Source organism: Onychomys torridus, chromosome 3 (assembly GCF_903995425.1).
Source record: "Onychomys torridus chromosome 3, mOncTor1.1, whole genome shotgun sequence".
Lineage (NCBI taxonomy): Eukaryota > Metazoa > Chordata > Mammalia > Rodentia > Cricetidae > Onychomys > Onychomys torridus.
In genome coordinates, this window is record NC_050445.1 from 13,215,091 (window position 1) to 13,233,421 (window position 18,331).

The 18,331-nt window shown below is 51.2% G+C and overlaps 1 protein-coding gene across 4 annotated transcripts in view; it reads left to right on the top strand.

Moving 5' to 3' along the window:
* Nucleotides 1-18,331, top strand: part of Adcyap1r1 (ADCYAP receptor type I) — a 52,713-nt gene that overhangs the window by 2,983 nt on the left and 31,399 nt on the right. For all 4 annotated transcript variants that reach the window (XM_036182586.1, XM_036182583.1, XM_036182584.1 and 1 more), the window contains exons 2-3: nucleotides 5,532-5,655; nucleotides 7,283-7,388. In XM_036182586.1, coding sequence (XP_036038479.1) covers nucleotides 5,599-5,655; nucleotides 7,283-7,388 — 163 coding nt within the window. In that variant the 5' untranslated portion in view covers nucleotides 5,532-5,598. The remainder of the gene's footprint in view (nucleotides 1-5,531; nucleotides 5,656-7,282; nucleotides 7,389-18,331) is intronic.

Here is an 18,331-nt window from a genome sequence, read left to right on the forward strand (position 1 = left end):
TTCTGAGCTCTGGATGCCGTCAGAAGCACACAATGATAACCACCCCCACACTGACACACAGAGGAGTGACACACAGCTGGGAAGGCATGTAGGCTTCCCATGACACTTGCCTGGGATCTGAGATGCAATAGAAATAAGCAGCAACAGAAAGACATCCTCACACAAGATCTGGGAACACTTGGTCACAAAAGCCAACCTTAATGACGGCCCAGGTGCGTGTGTGTGTGCATGCGTGCGTGTCTGCGTGCGTGTCTGCGTGTGTGTGTGTGTGTGTGTGTGTGTGAGAGAGAGAGAGAGAGAGAGAGAGAGAGAGAGAGAGAGAGAGAGAGAGATGTTTGTACACTGTGCTGCAGGTGCCTAGAACATGGGATGTAGCTTTTTTTTTTTTTCTGTAAATCTAGCAGATATTTTAGACTCTGTGGCCATCATACTTGGTCTCAGTGACTTTGTCCTACTGTGTTAGCTTGGAAGCAGCCACAGGGGGCAAATGAACAGAAACTAAACCTGACTGTGTTTTGGTAAACTTTTGGGACACCTAATATTCTAATTTCATGCAATTTGTATTTTGTGAAATTCAATTCTTTTAATTTCCTGCACCATGTAGAAATCATACTTGACTCACCGACTGTCCAAAACTAGGGAACTAATGTATCTAACTGGTGGAAGGGTCCCTAGCTCCTGGGCTGGATGGTTAGAGGCAAGAGAGGGTCCAAGAGGTTGAAGAAAGAGGATGTCTGATCTTGGAGCTCAAGACGCCTGAGCACTAGGTGCTCCTCTTGGTCTCTCAGAGGCATCTGTCAGTCCCAGGGGAGGCCTCCACTGTGCTCAGGGGACACCCATACTCCATACTACCTGGAGATGGTACCCATTAAACGCTTCTGATGTCTGAGCAAGCCAAGTAGTTCCTAAGCCCCTTCTCCTGTTCCTCTCATGAGGGAGACGCCAACTCAAAACCTCACCTTGGATCTCCCAGTAAACTTGGCAAGACCTCAACAGCCTAAGCAGGAGGGAGGGTCTCTTTGTTCAAGGCTGGGGAGTGAGTGCACTGAGGGGCTTTCAGGAGGTGGTGTTCCAAGGTTGGAATGGCCTCTCTCCTGCCAGCTCTCCCCAGATTCTGAGTAGTACGTGGCTCTTTATTCTCCCTGGCAGATGGGCAAGTGGCATGCTGGCTGAGATCACTGGCAGCCGCTGTGCACCTTGGAATCTCTTCACTGGGAACCTATGGCTGGGCTAGCAAGCTCACCCTCCCTTCTGCTTCTCTCTTGCCCTGCTGTCCTCCAAGGACCTTTCTTTCCTGCCACATCTTCCAGGGATACTTTGCTGTCATATTGCCCCATACCTCAGAATTCGGCCCACTTTCCATCAATTTGGTCCTGATCCTGAAGGGCCATCCCTATGGTTGCTCTGCTCAGTGGCCAGAAAAAATCTCTTCCCTTGTGGGAGTGTAGCAATCTCTTCCCACTCAGTGATACCCCATTTCCTGATACTGTCCTCCAGTGTCCTTAGCTGCTAGACTGGCTCCCCTACCTCCTCCCCATCACCTGATGTCTTGCCCTGGAAGTGTCTCTGGTGCAGTGCATATATGGAGCCCAGGCCTGTATGAGGGAACAGGGATGGGACAGTGCTATCCTCATGTCCATCCCTGTAGGGGCTTCACAGGCCAAAGGGATTCAGAGTAGGCAAAGATGCAGAGAGATTCCAGACTCCGCTGAGGACCTAGACCAGGTATGAGAGGAGTTGTAAGTGGCCTGCAGCAGAAACCACGCCCCCTCTGAGCGTGGCAGATGGCCTCTGCTGGATGTGGTGCAGTGAGGGCGGCTGAAGGGTCTGCAAATCCCCCCTTCCTCTGACGAGGAAAGTCTCGAGGTCTGTGAGTCACCAATTCTCCAATGTGCTGACTGGTGATGCAGCTGCTGCTGCTGTCAGTTCCTGTTCAAGTCACTTCAGAACTGCTGTGGCCTAGGGAGGGCAGGCCTTCTCTGGCTAGAGGGCTGGGCCTGTTCTGGGGTCTCCTGGAACCCCTGAAGTTGAGTTCACATCTCACTCCTGTCAGGCATCTCTCTAGGCTCCACACCATGCAACCTTGGGAAACACCTTCCCACTCTGGCCTCAGCTTCCCCATGATGAGGTGGCTTTTCAAGTGGATCTCAGGCAGAACTGAAATGCGCTGTCCACAGCTGTTCTTCCTGACGATGGGGACAGGTACAGGTAGGCCTGCATCTGCACGAGCAAATGGCGGCCAGTCGTAGAGGATCTGCACACCTCTGAGCCTGTGAGAACTCATCAGTGGGTGCCACAGGCTCCTTTACAAGTGATAGAGCAGTCAAGGGACACATACGTTTTGGTGCCACTTTCTAGCTCTATGGGGTACATCCTGTGTGACCTTGGGGAAGTTGTATAGTCTCTCTGAGCCCCTGTCATCTCCCTTATAGAACGAGGATGGTGCCAGGAGCTACTTCGTAAGTGCCAGTCAGGTTACAGAAGTTGATGGGTATTCAGTTTGAAAGAGCGCCCAGCACACACTGAGTGCTTAGTAAGTACCGGCTATTAGGAGATGAAGTGCAGCCATCCTGCTGTTCTGAGTGTATGTGGTAGAGCGTGGAGGGGACAGACAGCACCGTGGTACAAGAATCATGAACACAGAGAGTGAGACACCTCACAGATGCCAGGCTGTGGCACATCCTTGAAGCACTGCCATTGGGACAGGCACAGCTGTCATGCCCACTTTGCAGACAATGTGTAGAGGCTAAGCAGGAAGCTTAAGTACTTTGCCTGAGGTCAAGACGAAAACCTCCAGGGAAAACTTCCCACTTCTCTTCCACTAAGAGCTCAGAGGCAGAGCTTGCCTGTTCTCAGAGCCACCTGCCCAGCACAGTTTGAACCCCAGAGAGCACCGGGTGGGATGAGTGGGCATGCAGGGTGCCCAAGCCAAACGGCCTGATGCCCCTCCTCAGGGTGGGGTGTCTGACAGATCTGTGGTGGCCTGTCTCACTCCATGACAGGGACACTTGCTTCTCCAAGGAGTTTAGAGGCAGAGGCAGCCTGGGTAGAGAGGAGCAGTAGGCTGGTGTGGCAGATCCAGGGGACGCATCTTGGGAGGCTGCGTGTGGAGGACTGTGTCTGGGCCCCACAGAGCACTGTGGAAAGCATGAGCTAGGTGCTACCAGAAAAGAGTGGGGACAGGACAGAAACACCCGGGAGAGCAGAGGTTACATGAGATCTCCAGAGTCAGGAGAAGCCAGGGCTGCCTACCTGAGATACTCACCTGTGTGCACTCCATGGCTCCTGTGTCCACACTATGTATATCTCCCTGGATTGTGATTTGTCTGGGAGACTGTACACAGAACCAGGGATCCCTGTACATATCTGCAGGAGGATGATGTGTCTGTGAGCTACTAGCATCCTCACAGTAGCGTCTTCTGTACGTGGTTCTGGGTCTCCATAAAGGGACACATGGGGGGGGGGGGGTGTTCCAGATGATCATGTTGATGCTTGCAAGTGAAAGCTCTATGGATATTGATGGTTTAGTGTCTGTGGACATGACATGTTTCTATGCTCATTTGTTTCAGAGACGGGAGGGGAGAGAGCAGGAGAGGGAGAGGATAGACTACCAGCACCCCCACCCCACCCCAGCTCTCTGCCATCATGATCCCTCCACCAGAGAGAACCTTAGAGCTGTAGCCCTCTTTGTTCCTGTGTGCATCCCAAGGTTCTCACAGGGGTTAATGCAGAACCATGATAAGCCCAACAACACAACTGGCTCATCCTGACTGAGAGGGTCTGAGACAGAGAGGAGGCAGGTGTGTCTGGGGACAGTCTGGTCCTAAAGGGTTTCCCTGCGGACCACAGCTCTGTTTTGGAATCTTTGTCTGGAGATTACTCAAGGTGAAAGAGAGTCAGCCCCGACTTCAGAGGACATCCTGCTCTTACTGGTTTCTCTGTCCTGAACTAGCTGGGAAAGATGGCTTCTCACTCCTGCCGAGGCCCCCAGAAACTAGATATTCCTCTCTCCCAACCAAGCCTGAAGTCATTCTGCAGGCAGAGTCTGGGATCTCAGACTGGTAGAGGTGATTGCCCCCTTTTGGGGAACCACCAGTGCTACAACCAAGGCTGCCTGTAGCCTCGAGGAGGTGTAGGAACTCAAGCCTGTGTGCCTACCTCTGTCTGTTCCCAGCCTTCTCCCAGCCCAACCAGCCCTACTTGCTCCCTCCCCCAGCTATCTGAGGCCTCCTTGGCATCTCTGACTGAGCTGTAGACTGGGGAGGGGCATTCTTTTCTCTTCATCTTCCTGTCGCTGGTCTTTATTCCTCATTTTGGGTCTCTGTCTATGGCCTGGTTGAGCCAAAAGGGTTGAAAGAGGGTGTTAAGACCTCTGTGCACCAGGGGCACAGAGGCATGGGTCACAAAAGCTGGGTGCATAGGACATGTGGGTAGAGGGGGCAGGCTTGTTTCAGCTCCTCGCGGCCTCCAGAGTGAAGCACTTTTGTGTTAGCTGTGTTCTGATAGGGCTACTTAATAATCCTTCCCACAGCAATGTAGTAATAACCACCATCACTCTGGAGGGCTGACAGCACTCTGCTTAGCAGGGCCGGTGTGATGCTGCTGCAGTGAGTAGACTCACATATGTAGCTCTCTGTCCAAGGGCAAACCTTCCCCAGTGCAGAGCTCCCGAACGGCAAGGCATTTGTATCCCTAGTCAATGGCTGTGACTGTGACTATGAGCTCAGTTCCCCCAGTTTCCTCAGTTATCTGTAGCTTTTCTGATCCCTTCTGGGGTCCTGGTCCCTCACACACCTGTCCTTGAGGTCCAGCAGCACTAAGATGTAAGCATACCCTTTAGTAGTCACTGAGGACAAAGTGGGGTGGGACAGAGTGAAAGGGGAATGTATCTGTCCCAACTGTGCAGTGGGAGCAAAGAGACCCTTTAGAATGAGCAGATGGCATAGACGTTCACTTCTCCATACCAGAGCAGCTTGGGGTTAGCTAGGCCATCCAGGCTGGAGAGGTGTCTTGCTGCCACAGACCGCACAGTGATCCTGGCTTCTGTTCCACTGTTATTCTCCAACTGCTGGGAATTGTTCTGTCCCCCTGCCCCCCTTGAAAAGGCGGTACCTGCATTTAGAAGGGAAAGTGAAAGAGGTAGGAACGTATGTGCCCTGCACCAGAGACTCACTCTTGTGCCTGAGAACAAGGGAGCCTGGTAAATGTCGCTGCTAGGTGGGCTTGCATATGCCAGCCAAAACGCTGTTCCTGTGTGGAAGCAGAGACTGTTGAGACATGGAGACAGTTGGTCTACTACAGAGGAATAAGCTGCCCTAGAGTGTTCCAGTAGCCTGGTAGCTGAGCTGGCATGTACCTACCACATGCGGTGGGTGCCCTACTGTGGGCCCAGTGCAGATGATGCTCAACCCATGTTGGTAGGACAGAAGGGTAAAAAAGCTGTAGTCCAGGCCCCAAGGGTTAACCAGGGCTGGAAGCCTGGACTGGGAACCCACTGCAGTTGACCTGGTGTGCTCTCTCCTTCCCTTCAGCCTGTGGACAGCGCGCAGATTCTCCACTGCTGGGAGCCGCAGCCAGAGACAGAGGCTGGGAAGCACCATGGCCAGAGTCGTGGTGCGCGGCTCCTCCCTGACTGCTCTCCTCCTGCTGCCTCTGGTAAGGGCCCAGAGTCTCCCTCCACAAGTGTACGGAGTCTCCACCCGGAGAACCAGCTATGTCTGTGTACTCTCAGCCAAGCTGTCCCCTAGGCTGGCATTTTTGTCGATTTCTGCCAACACTCACCCCCCCCCCCCCCCCCACACACACACTGCACCACTCATGTTTCTGTGGTGTGAATTAGATGAATGATTTTTCTCAAGACTGGTGCTGATTGGACTGAAAGTTGTTACAGAGTTTCCAAGTCTATTAAGATGGTGACGTGTGCTGTGGCATTTAGAGTTGCATAGTATCTAGATAGCTCTACAGTGTGCAGGGGCCCTGGTTAGGGCCACAGAATGGTCTTCTGGTCCCCATCCCATGAGGCCCTCTGACATCTAAACTCAGAGACCTGTCTTCTGCTCAGACCTCCCTTGAGCAAGGGTGAAGATCAGGAGCGGAGGAGGGTTCCATTTGGGCCAGGATGAGGCTGTCCTTAGAGCCCCAGGTATCCAGCCTCCTGATCTCTGTCTCCCTGTGTGATGGGATAGGCACATACCTCTCTCTGTGAGAAGCTGGGGCTGGATCTGTCTTGGGACATGGCCCTTGGCAGCTCTGATCTTTGCCAAGGGAATCATTCCTGACCTGGGATGTGGTGGAAATGAACTTGGCCATCTATCATGATCATCTACACTTGGCTGTAAAGTCCCTGGATCCTGCTGTGGGACACGAGACAGACTTTGTACCATACCATCTCTGAGCCTGTCTTTCCTCCCCTGAAAGACTGTGGTGTATAGCTGGAGACCTTCTCTCCAACCCCCACCAAGCCCTGTCAGTCCGACAGCCCACTTATAAAATACAGGCACTTATATTATTTAAACTGCTGGGCCATTAGCTCAGGCCTACCATTGTCTAGCTCTTACTCTTATATTCAGCCCATTTCTATTAATCTATACTTTGCCTCATGGCTCATGGCTTACTGGTACCTTACATCTTCCTTGTCCTGGCGGCCGCTGGCAGTGTCCCCTTCTGCCTTCCTGTTCTCTCAATTCTCTCTGTTAGTCCTGCCTATACTTTTTGCCTGGCTACTGGCCAATCAGTGTTTTATTTAGCAATCAATCATCCACAGCAGTGGTGAGGCCCCTGAATCCCACCATTACCCTTTGTCTGTTGTGGCAGGATGCTTGCTCCTGTAGCTTCCCGTTTCCCAGGCCTCACCCGCCCCTAAAGCACAACAAGAACCAGAAGATCAGCTTCAGATCCTGTGACATGGCCATGGGTCTTGGAACAGGTTAAGTAACATCTCTGCTTGGTTACACATCTGCAGCAGAGAATTATGAAAACAAAAAATAGTCCCTCCTTTGTAGTGTTTATGAGCTTCTAGCATGCATGCACACACAGATGCTCAGCTGCTCGAGGACTCTTAATGTCACCATACTGTGGAGACTGAGGCTCAGGAACCCATAGGACCCACACACTGAGTTGGGGCCTGTGGGGAGCTCTCATGGCATCTGTAACAAAGAAGATGTTGGTACCCCTGTTAGTCTGAGGTCTGTCACCCTTCTCAACACTTTGCTTCTAAGTCAAAGCAGAAGGGCTGTCAGTGGAGCCCCTTGCTCTCTCACGGTCTGTTCCTCATGTCCTACAGGCTATTGCTATGCACTCTGATTGTATCTTCAAGAAGGAGCAAGCCATGTGCCTGGAGAAGATCCAGAGGGCCAATGACCTGATAGGCCTAAATGAGTCTTCCCCAGGTGAGTGAGGCGGCGCACAGTCCTGGTGTCCTCAGCACATGCAGGCTAGCTTTGCAGACGTGGTGGGAGGGTGTGAAACTCTGGAGCCTTCAGAGCGCCCTCTGAGGCCATGGCGTTTGACATCTGCCCTGCTCAGTGTCACTGGGTGGCTCCCTTGTGCCAGTCTGGGCTGGGCTATTCTGGGTAGCTTAAAGTGACTTCTTTTCTCTTGGGTCTGGTCTGGATAGCAGCTGTCAACAAGCTTGTTCATAGGCCATCTGGGACCAGTGGCAGCAGGAATGTAGATGTTATGGTGGTCGGGTTATAGAATATTTGGCCAGATAGAGGCAAGGGTGTGGTGTCATTTCCTATCTGCCGGGTCAAGCAGAAACCAGCGTTGAAAGCAGAAGCCAACCCCAGGGCTTTGGTTAATGTGGAGCTCCTATATCATATGCTGGATGTGGCCGCATACATTTTTAGCTTGTTTCCTCAAAGGATCCCAAGGATTACAAAAAGTGCCTCCTCACAACTTCATGTGCTGAGGGAGAGGCACAGCTGGTAATACCCAGGGGTCTTCTTCCCACTCCCCTGCAGGGGTAGGGGGGGTCGGGTGGGCATCTTGGAGATGTCATGCTTTTCCCCTGCTCTTGTCCCGAGGCAGAGCAGGCTGAATCTGCCTAGGGGTGGGGATCCACTACATCCGAGGACTCACTCAGCTCTTCGGAGAACAGTCTGCTCGAAGACTTTATTCATCTTCAGCCCAGTTAAACAGAATTTCCACTGGGCCAGCTTTGCACCAGCAGCTTCTTCACAAAGACTGACCTGTGGGAGGTGCTCCCAGCATGGCATGGGTGCTTCACTGCCAGACCAGAAGTGGACTCTAGCCCAACTAAGGACACTGAGGAAAGGGGACAGATGAGTGTACAGTGAGAGGAAACCCAAACTCTGATCTAAGTGGCTACTTCGCGTGGGTGAGAAAGTGGGTCCTGAAGGGAATAGCTACCCAGTGCCTGTGTACCATGTGGGTAGACCCCATGCAGCCTGCGTCTTGACCTGGAGTCATTGGTTCCAAATGGCTGCTCTTGCCCATAGGGTGTTCTTGTCTGCAGGCTGAAGCAAAAGAGCACTGATAGAAGGAGGGGCCAGTGGTGGTGGGAGTGGCTTCCCTGGTGGCTTTAGAGAAGAGGAGGTGAAGGCCAGGAGGGGCAGGGAAGAGTGAGTAGCTTGGAATACCCACCCACCAGGGGACCTTTTAGGAGGACATCCACAAGCCACAGTACAGATTAAACCAGAATCTTGGCTTGACATAGTTACAAGACATTCAATAGCTCCCAGGAGGTTCTGATGAGAAGCTAGAGCTATGAAAACTGGTCCAAGGGAGGGGTGGGCATCGGACTGTGGGTGAAACGGGACCAATGGGAGAAACAGGCTGAGGCTGTTTGCAGTCACTCCTGCTTCACAGATGAAGAAACAGATGCCAGGGAACTCCGCACCTTGCTTAAGGACACAGTTCACTGCAAGTGGGGCCTGAATGTGGGCGGTCTATATCCTCAGTCACTGGAACAGACTGCCTCAGGACAGCATACTCTGAGGCCCGGCATGACTTCCATATCACCTTTGAAGACATGTAACACCTTAATTTTCTTGGGTCTAATGGAGGGGGGAGTTAATATGTAGCAACTGTCATCTGTAGGAAGCAAGATGGCTTGAGGACTTCAGAGTCACTGCATCTGAGTCTCCCTCATGGCATATCTCCTTCATGGCATAGAAAGCTACAGGCGTTGCCTTTGGCTAGGTCAGAGTTCTTATGGCAAGGTAGACACCATTTGGAACTGTCTGGAAAGCCTTTCTGAAAGAGAGAGGAGTGTGGTCAGACTTTCTTGGACTGCCAGCCCCTAAATAATAACATGGAGACTTATTATTAATTATAAACACTTGGCCTTTAGCTTAGACTTGTTCCCAAGTAGCTCTTATAGCTTAAACTATAACTTATAACTGTTTCTTTAATCTATGTTCTACCACGTGGTTCTTTACCTCTCCTCCATTCGGTATGTCCGGCTCCCTCAGTGTCTCACTGGCATCGCTCAAGCACGTAGATTCATCCTCAGTTCTTCTCTACCCCTGGAAGTCCTGCCTAGTCTCTCCTGCCTAGCTCTTGACCATTCAGCTCTATTGGCCATTCAGCTCTTTATTGAATCAATCAGAAGGCACCTTTCACATAGTGTGATCAACTATCCCTCAACAGGGGAGGGTTGAGAACTAGCCCTGGCTTCAGAGAGCTGAGGAGAGGAGGGAGGGCAGGAGAGCAAGCCTAGGTAGGGGTGGTTTAAGACAGGTGAGAACTATGAGCTAGCTGTTAGGGACTAGGTGCTACCAGGGCAGGCTTGGGTCCTTAGCGTTCATGCCCACACACAGCTTGTCAACCTAAGTCAGCAGTGGTGCTTCCTTCCACCTGAAGATGAGCTTGCCCCCTTGGAGAATCCCATTCTTACTTCCTTGCCCATCATCTAAAATCCCATACCAGGGTGGTAGATAGAGTCTGTGTGTGTTTTTGGATAGGTCCAGAGATCCCAGCTCCCCCAATCCTCTACACTGCAATCGAAGAGGGAAAGGTCTCCCTGATTCCAGGTTTTGGTGGACACATGAGGAGTTGTGGAGAAGAAGGCCTTGGATCTATGTTCAAGAGGGCCAGCATTGCTCAGAGCAGAGCCTTGCAAAGGCAAAGGGTGTTCACATAAGTGCCGGAAGGTCCACTAAGGAAGGGCAAGGGCAGAGGAAGGGAGGCCCCCTTGGGAAGGCTGTGTTGAGCGAAGCATCCATCAAACCTGTGGTCGAAAGGTCTTATGGTATGATCTGCTGCAAACAAGCATTTGCATAGGCAGCTTCTGGCACCATGCCAAGATTCAGGGTCTAGGACAGCTAACCCCTGCTGTCAGTTCCCAAGGGAAGGCCTCCATGTCTTCTGAGCCTCATGCCTGCTTCTGGGGCTATCTTCACCTGGGTCTTCAGATTAAGCAACCAGGTGACCCTAGAGCAGGGGCCATCTCACTGTACTTTGCAGGGCCATTGAAGTCCCTACAAACACTTTAAGGTACCCATGAACAGTACCTTTCTCACCCGCAGCCGAGGTCAGCAGCATCTGGCTCCAAGGAGGTGTGTTCTCATAGCCAGCTCCCAGCTGACTGTAAAGTGTGTCCAAGCTTGATAACTCTAGAGAACCGCCTCTGCCACTGTGTCCATGTGATGTCAGGCATGAGAGAAAAGGCCACGGAGCAGGTGAATCAAGCTAAGATATCGGTATCTCTGGGAGCGGAACGGGATTAAGAGCTGTGTTGTGTTGTCAGCCTCAGTTGGGAGGATTGGTGAGCTGCAGTCTCCTTCTGCCTCTCCCACTATGTTGTCCCTGAGCACCCGTCTGCACAGACACTGCCAGGAAGCGGTGCTAACCCTGAGACATGCTTGAAAATGAAGAAGAAAGCCTGCCTGTTCGCTTCAACACCTGGGAGTGTGAACTCAGGGCAGCTTTTATACATGTGCACATGCATGCATTCGCTAGCTTCTCCATGTTGGGGCCACCTGAGCATGGTATGGCTGGGCAGCCTCTCAAAGCACCACACAGTGCAGGAATGCAGACCTTGGTGGTCTGGTCAGCCACTGCACATGGCCCCTTTGTGCAGTCAAGAGACGGTAAACAGGGGATGTATGAGAATATGTAACATGGCACAATGCTTTACAGTAAAATCAAAAAGTTAAGTACACTATGAAATAATGACAAAAGTATAGTTTAATAGATTCATGGGGCTAAGAATTTAGTCAGTTATTCTGCACCATACATAATTGTGTGTGCTGTGCTATTTCACATGACTGGCAATGAGGCGAATGTTCCCACCAGCATCACCACACACGAGTGACTTTAACATGGGGACAGCATCACTAGTGGCAGGGACTTCTCAGCTCTAGTATAATGTTAAAAGATAGCCATGGCATATCTAGTAAGTTAGGTCTGTTGGAATGAAAGCCTGGTTTGTTGGAGGCAAGGTCCATGTGTGGCACTATGGTTGGGGATTACTGTCTTGGGGAGGCACCTACATTCCCTCCTCGTCCTGATCTTCAGGGCCGGAAATACCACCCCACTGTTTTGAGCATGTGATGAAGGGGTTTCTTGGGAAGAGGACCAGGGATGGAGGTGTATTTCACTGTTTTATTTCCAAATGCCTGGATCCTGCATGGGACTTGAGCCAACTGAGTCTGGCTCTGCCATGTGACATATGAAGCGGCTAGGGCCAGAGGTACTGTCACTGGCAAGTCACATGGAGAGTCTCAGCCAGCTCTGGGTTGGTGCCCAGAACTCCTGACTGGGGACTTCCTTTTCTGCTGCACTGTAGCAGTGCCTTTGGAGGAGGACTGGACGAGGAGGGGCGCTGCTGTGCACGGGAATCCGGGCTTGTCTGTGCATGACAGGCTCTGTAGCTCCATCCTATGATCCCTCTACCTGGATCAGGGTTTGTTGGCCTAGGTTGTGGCCAGCAGCACCTCCTCTTTTGTGAGGCTTTGAGCTGTAAGCACGGGAACCTGCCTGTGTCCATGAAGAGCTGCCCTAACTAGCCTTCAGTGAATGCCACATGCTGAAAGAGATGGGCAAGGTCTGCAGCGCCGTGGCAAGTCAGGGGAGAGACCTCCATGCTGCCTTTCTGGACTTGTCCTAGGTAGATGAGTTCAGGTGCCTAGACCACCCCCATCCCCAACCCACTTGGCCTTCCAGCTGCTCTAACACTGACTAGGCCCAAGCATGAGGAAGTGGGTGTCTATAGAAACCCTTATTCCAAGGAACTTACCTGATGTAGGGTTCATAGCAACCTGATTGAGAGCTTTCTCAGACTCATCTTCTCCAGGAGTTCCTCCTTTTGGAATTCAAGCATGTATCAGACTCTCTTGAGGGTTTGTTAAGCACAGGTTGTTGGGTGGTCTCAGGATATCTCCTGCCTAGATCTGAGTGGGGCCCAAGCGTCTGCATTCTGGGAGGCTGCCAGGTGTGTTGCTGGCTTGGGGTCACATTTGGAGATTTGCTGCCTTCAGCTCTGCCCCTTTCCTTTAGCATTCACATCACAGGAAGGGGAGGGGTCATCATCTGATAAAACAAGAAACCTTGGCTGTCAGGAAATTGAACTGGTTTTCACTCTCAAACTGTGTGCTCAAATGGAGGACCTTCTTTAAGAATACCTGAATATCCCTGGGTGGATCTTGAAAGGAAGGGAGGACTGTGGCCTTGTCTGTCACTCTGGTGTCTCTGGGCTCACGAGTTTTGAACTCTATGTGGAACTGGACAGAATCATCATCATGACAACCCCTGATTAGCTCCTCATTCTGTTCCCTTCAAAGACTAATGGCTCACGCACTCTCTCTCTCAGCTCCACGCCTAAGTAGGTTCTGTGCCCCCTTCACCCCCCAGCTGTCACAGGAGTCACCGCTGCTTGCTTGGTATGGAGTGTCATGTCATGTCGGAGGGAAGGTGGGCAGACCCCTCGAAGTGCGCAGCACGTCCTGGCTCTTGGTGCCCTCAGTCCTCAGTAGGGCTTGTGTGGGTTGAGCTGGGAGGGCTAAAGGTGGGCCTGGTGCAGAGCTAGGGAGTAGAGGAGAGGTCATGGGGGGCGGGATTTGGTGGGGGCAGCCATCAAGGGAAGCAAGCTCTAAAGGGATCGAGGCCTGCTCCAAAGGTGGGAACTTGAGCATCCTCTCTCTAAAACCCACTGTCTCACTGAGGACTGCTGTCTCACTGTCCTGTCCTGCTTTTTCTCTGCAGCTGTCTTTGCCATTTGTCTGAACCTTGGCATTCTTGAGTGTTCTGTGAACTCACTTTCTCACTGGATATTCATCTAGCTGCCTCGGCCATCTTACCTCTTCTCATCTGGTTTAATTTTGGCTCTTACAATGATCTCAACTCCAGCATATAGGAGACCAAACATGCTTTTCAACTTGTCTAATTCTCTCACCATTTGGCCCCTAACTAGTCCTTATATTGTGACAGTCTATCTATCCATCTGCCCTTCTACCTACCGCCTACCCACCCATTTCCCACCTCCCCATCTACCTATCTGTACATTCAAACATCCACTCATCCATCCATCTATCCACCTTCCCACTCATTTATATCTTCATTCATCCGTAGAGATGCTCAAGTCAGAACCAGGATGACATCAGTGATACTTCCTTACTTCTCTTGTATGTGAGTCATATCACATAGACTATGCGGTAGTTGCAAGCCAGCCTTAAAGTCCAGAGATTAGAACAATGACTTTTTTTTTTAACTTAATACAAGTCATCAGTCAGTATAGTTAGCTATAGTGGGAAGACAGAATTTAGCTTTGCCTAGTCATTAAGAGACTCAGGCTCCTTCCTTGTTGGAACACTGACACCCTTTGTATGTTATAATAGGCTTTCATTTGGGCCACCGACCAGCTCCCAAATCATGATACAGAGACTTATTATTAGTGATAAATGCTCAGCCTTATCTTATGCTTGTCTCACTAACTCTTGTAACTTAAATTAACCTGTTTCTCTTCATCTATCTTTTGTCTCAGGGCTTTTTACCTTTTTTTTTTTTTTCAGTCTTTTTCTCCTAATCTGTGTCTGTCTGTCTAGCACTGGGTGTCTCCCTCTCTTTCTCTCTTGTTCTCTTCTATTCTCTCTCTCCCTCTCAGCCTAGATTCATCCTTCTCTTTATTCCCTGTGCCTGCCAGCCCTGCCTATCCCTCTACTGCCTGGCTATTGGCCATTCAAGCTTTTTATTAGACCAATCAGGTGCCTTAGGCAGGCAAAGCAATACATCTTTGCATCATTAAACAAATGCAGCATAAACAAATGTAACACATCTTTGACTAGTTAAACAAACATTCCACAACAGTATGTGGTCTCAAGGGTATGGCTGAGAAGGAAGAGAGAGAAAAGTAGTAAAGGCGCCAGGGTCGCTTTGGAGACAAGTTCACCTGTTCTACCTCCTTCCTAAAGACTTAGAGTTCAGGGTAGTAGTCACATGACATGGGTGAGCACTAGCCATCTATGCCACATTGCAGCCCTGTTCTTCACCATGCCCTGTTGTTCCTGTCTCTAAAGTGTCCTACACAGTTCTATCCATCTTTGCCGCCATTGCTCTGAATCAATCCCTTTCATGATCCCTGGGCTACCTCCATATCCTGGCGTGACTTCCTGTCTCATTTTTGCCGTTGTGTTCTCTCTGATCCACTAAATTGGATCACCTGGACACTATCTTAAAAGTCTTCCATGGCAGGCAGAGAAAGATGCCCTGCTACTATCTAGAGAGAGATCCTTACCTCTCAGCCCCCTAAACCTGCAAATCTGTGACCCTCCCTGACGGGGGACTTTGCAGACGATCTGGTGACAGTGAGAGTCCTTAGAAGTGAGAGAACATGGGAGAGTTGAGGAGCCTGGGAGGCCAAGCTCCTAGTTTTGAAGCTGGGGGGGAAGGGCTGTATGTCAAAGAGCACTGGTGACCACCTGAATTCGGGGGCATTGGAAGGCTCATTTCCCTGAGCCTCTAGCAGTCTTACTGATGTCCGAGTCTAGCCAGATGAGACTCCTTTCAGGCCTCTTTCCTCCAGGATGGTATGATAGTAACTTATGCTGCCCAGTGATGCTGAATTTCCTTATAAACCTTCAGCCCCAATAGGAAACTAGCCTATCACTCACTCAGTATATCACTTTCCAAACCACTGTAAGCTCCATGGGCCCAGACTGGCTGCTTTTGTTTCATCTGCACTGCTGAACTCTTTGTGTCTTCACTGAATCTTTTTTGAATTAATGAGCAAATGAGAAGGAAAAGTGTAAAGGGGAGAGAAGAAAGGATGAAAGGAGAGGAGGGGGCAGGAGCAAAGGCTTCAGTTACCATGAACATGAACTGCTGAGCTGTAGAAACTGCACATGTTCTGTGTGGTGAGGACATAAGTTTCTGTCCTCGACCAGAAAACCTAGGGACCTCTTGTGAGCCCGCCTCCTGATCTGTCTAAAGGTGGTCAGTCTTCATAGGTGAGGGGTGGTCTTTATAGGTCCTGGGGTCCTGGAAATCTTGTTCTGGGCTTTTCTTGATGTCCTAGCCTCATAAGAGGACAAAATTGGTGCAGAATGAAGGACTGGGAGAGAGTTTCCAGGCTTGTGACAGGGAGATCCTTGGGAATCCTGGGCAAGTAGCCCCAGTGGCTTTTGCCATCCCTGAGGCAGCAGACAGTCCTGTGAACTCTCTGTTCCAGATTCCAGCTTGGCCACTCATAGCTGGGGGTACTGAGAGACACCAGGCCCTTGCTCTGACTAGTCTATGAATCACAGCAGAGGAGACCACAATGTAAGTCTGGGTTCTTCTAGGCAGATTTGGAAGAGAGGCCCTGTCCTTCCTACAGCTTTGTCCTCTTGTGAGGATATCTGGCACGGGGATGTCACTGAGAAAACTCTCACCAAGACCACATATTACTTATCTGGCCTCCACCTCTGATCCCCGGCTTTAGATCCTGGCTGCTGCCACTCCTTGTCCCTCAGCCCTCACATCTGTGCCCTCTGTGTGGCTCCCTGACCTCAGCATTGTTAGCTGGAACAGCAGCTGGTTGGGCCAGGGCCTAATGTTCCAATTATGGGAACATCTGCTGGCCAGGGCGTCTGGGGTATGGGCCAGACATGGTCATGCTCCATGGGCATTTCACAGTCAGCACGGGCCATGGCAGCCAAAGATGTACTGTTGGGTCTCTTTCAAGGACATGATGTCACAGCCAACAGTGTACTGGCGAGACACCCTGGGTGGACGGGAATCCTTGATAGCAGCATACATAGGTGGTTCTTCTCATTTGATCCTCTGAGTCTCTGTACACTTGAACTCCGCATAGAGAACTTTAACAGTTTTTCTGTTATTCCATGAGGGTGTCATTCCATGAGCAGGACACCACAGGCCAAAAAGTCACTCGCGTGAATGCCAAAGCAGCAAGGTCTGAATTCTGAGAGACCTAGAAGCTGAGAATGTCTTGGGTCGCCAGAAGTCATGACTGCGACAGAGGAACCATGCTGTCATGAAGCCTGCCCAGGCCACCCCTCTGCCTGCTCAGGTTTCCTCTGAGCCTGTCAGCAGCTGGCCATCGAGCTTCTATCTCCCCAGAAGGGCTGCCCTTCTAAGGAGTGATTTTCAGGAACATCTAGTTGAAATAATGAAACTAAGCCCAGTGACAACCAACAAGCATGGGGTCATCGAGGCACTGATCATAGAACTTTCTGTGTAGGGGCTTGTTAGTCCCTCCAGCAGTCCTGGGAGGCAGGATGTGAGCAGCCACGCACTTCCTTATGGGACCCCGAAGTTCTCCCATCTGTAGACCCTCGGTAGGTCAGGCTCCTTTCCTGGAGCTGTCTGATGCTGCCTGACCTGCTTCGGCACCTCCCCCACCCCTCTGCCCCTTTGTTGTACACTCTCCACTACGTCACTACACATGCTTCCTTTGTGAACCCCTAAGTGTGGTATCCTGGGGCTCCCTCCTCCTTGCTCTTCTTCACATCCTTGGAAGACATGACTCATGGGCTGGAGAGATGGCTCAGCCATTAGAGGCTAGGCTCACAACCAAAAAGACATATCTCACCACTCATATGCTCAAGAGGAAGTACGCCTGGCAGGCCAGATAGGGACAGGTAGGCAGGGCAGGGACAACATCTGTCACGCTTATGAATCGGGGTGTGAAGAACACGGGTTTTAATTGTTGATGTGAGGAGTTACCAAGCCATACAATTCGAAAAGATTTTGGTCCTAACTGAGAGAGATCTAGGAGGAGGCTGTGATCCCTGTGAAGACGGACAGGTTTCATTGATGTCTGGAGGGAACCAAGCAGGACCTGATGATGCCCATGACGCAGATGGAGTAAATGGTGCTCAGGTATCTAGCTGGGCTGAAATAGATGCAGGGTTAGTAGGAGGATCTTGGTGGAGTCCAGAACTCCTGCATTTGACTTGTCTTTGGCCCCTCAAAGTGGGAACATACAGCAGGTAAGGAACAAACCTTGGGGGCAGCCCAGAGAGCGGCTACATGTAATTCTGTTAAGTCCCTGAGTAGAGTGAGCTCATCCAAGGTGAGTGGGCAGGTGGCTGAAGACAGGATGCCTTCCAGAATCTGCAGCCAGTCAGGTGGACAGAGTCCAGCCTGGCTGGAGTTGAAATTGTTCCTTGGATTTGGCAGCAGCGAAGAGGTTGTTGCTGACCTTGATGAGCGCTGCTGTAGTGCAGAGGAGGGGTGGAGAGAGATAGTGGCCATAAGGGGAGAGAATGCACAGAAAAACACGGGGATCCCATGAGCCACCAAGTCTCCCAAATCAGAGCTAGTTGAGCTGGACATACTTTCCTTCCTCGCTGCTCACCCCCAGGAAGACCTGGTGATTCCCAAGTCTCTCTGTGTACTGATCCCTTCCCCTCTGCCAGCCAATCCCCACAGCAAGGCTCTGACCTTGGCCCCCTCAAGGACTCTGCCTCCATTACCTCTTTCTGTTCCAAGTCTTTCCATAGTTCTGTCTGGATACCTTCCATACTCTCAGCTGGGGAAGTGATGACCTCACTTCAGGTGTCAGCTTTGATCCAGGCCTATGCTGGGAAGGAACTGGGCTCTGGAGTCTAGTCTCAGGCCAGCTGATCTAGCCTCAACCCCACTCCCATGGAGAAGTGAGCCTCACTGGGGAGATGACTATGAGGCTAGATCCCTCAAGAGTGGTGAGGCTAGGGGAATGCAGGTGTCTGGCAGGCTGCAGGTGTACTGTGGCATGGAGGAGAGGGCCTTCCATGGAGCCTCCTGCTCTGGAGTTCCTACAATGGTTTTCTGAACCACTCCCGGAGTGCTTTTCCAGGTACAGGAGCAAGCCAACCCCACATAGGAAGACTTACCTTCTCTCTTCATAAACTGCCTCCTGCAAGGGCCAACTTCTGAGCGGTTCATGCAA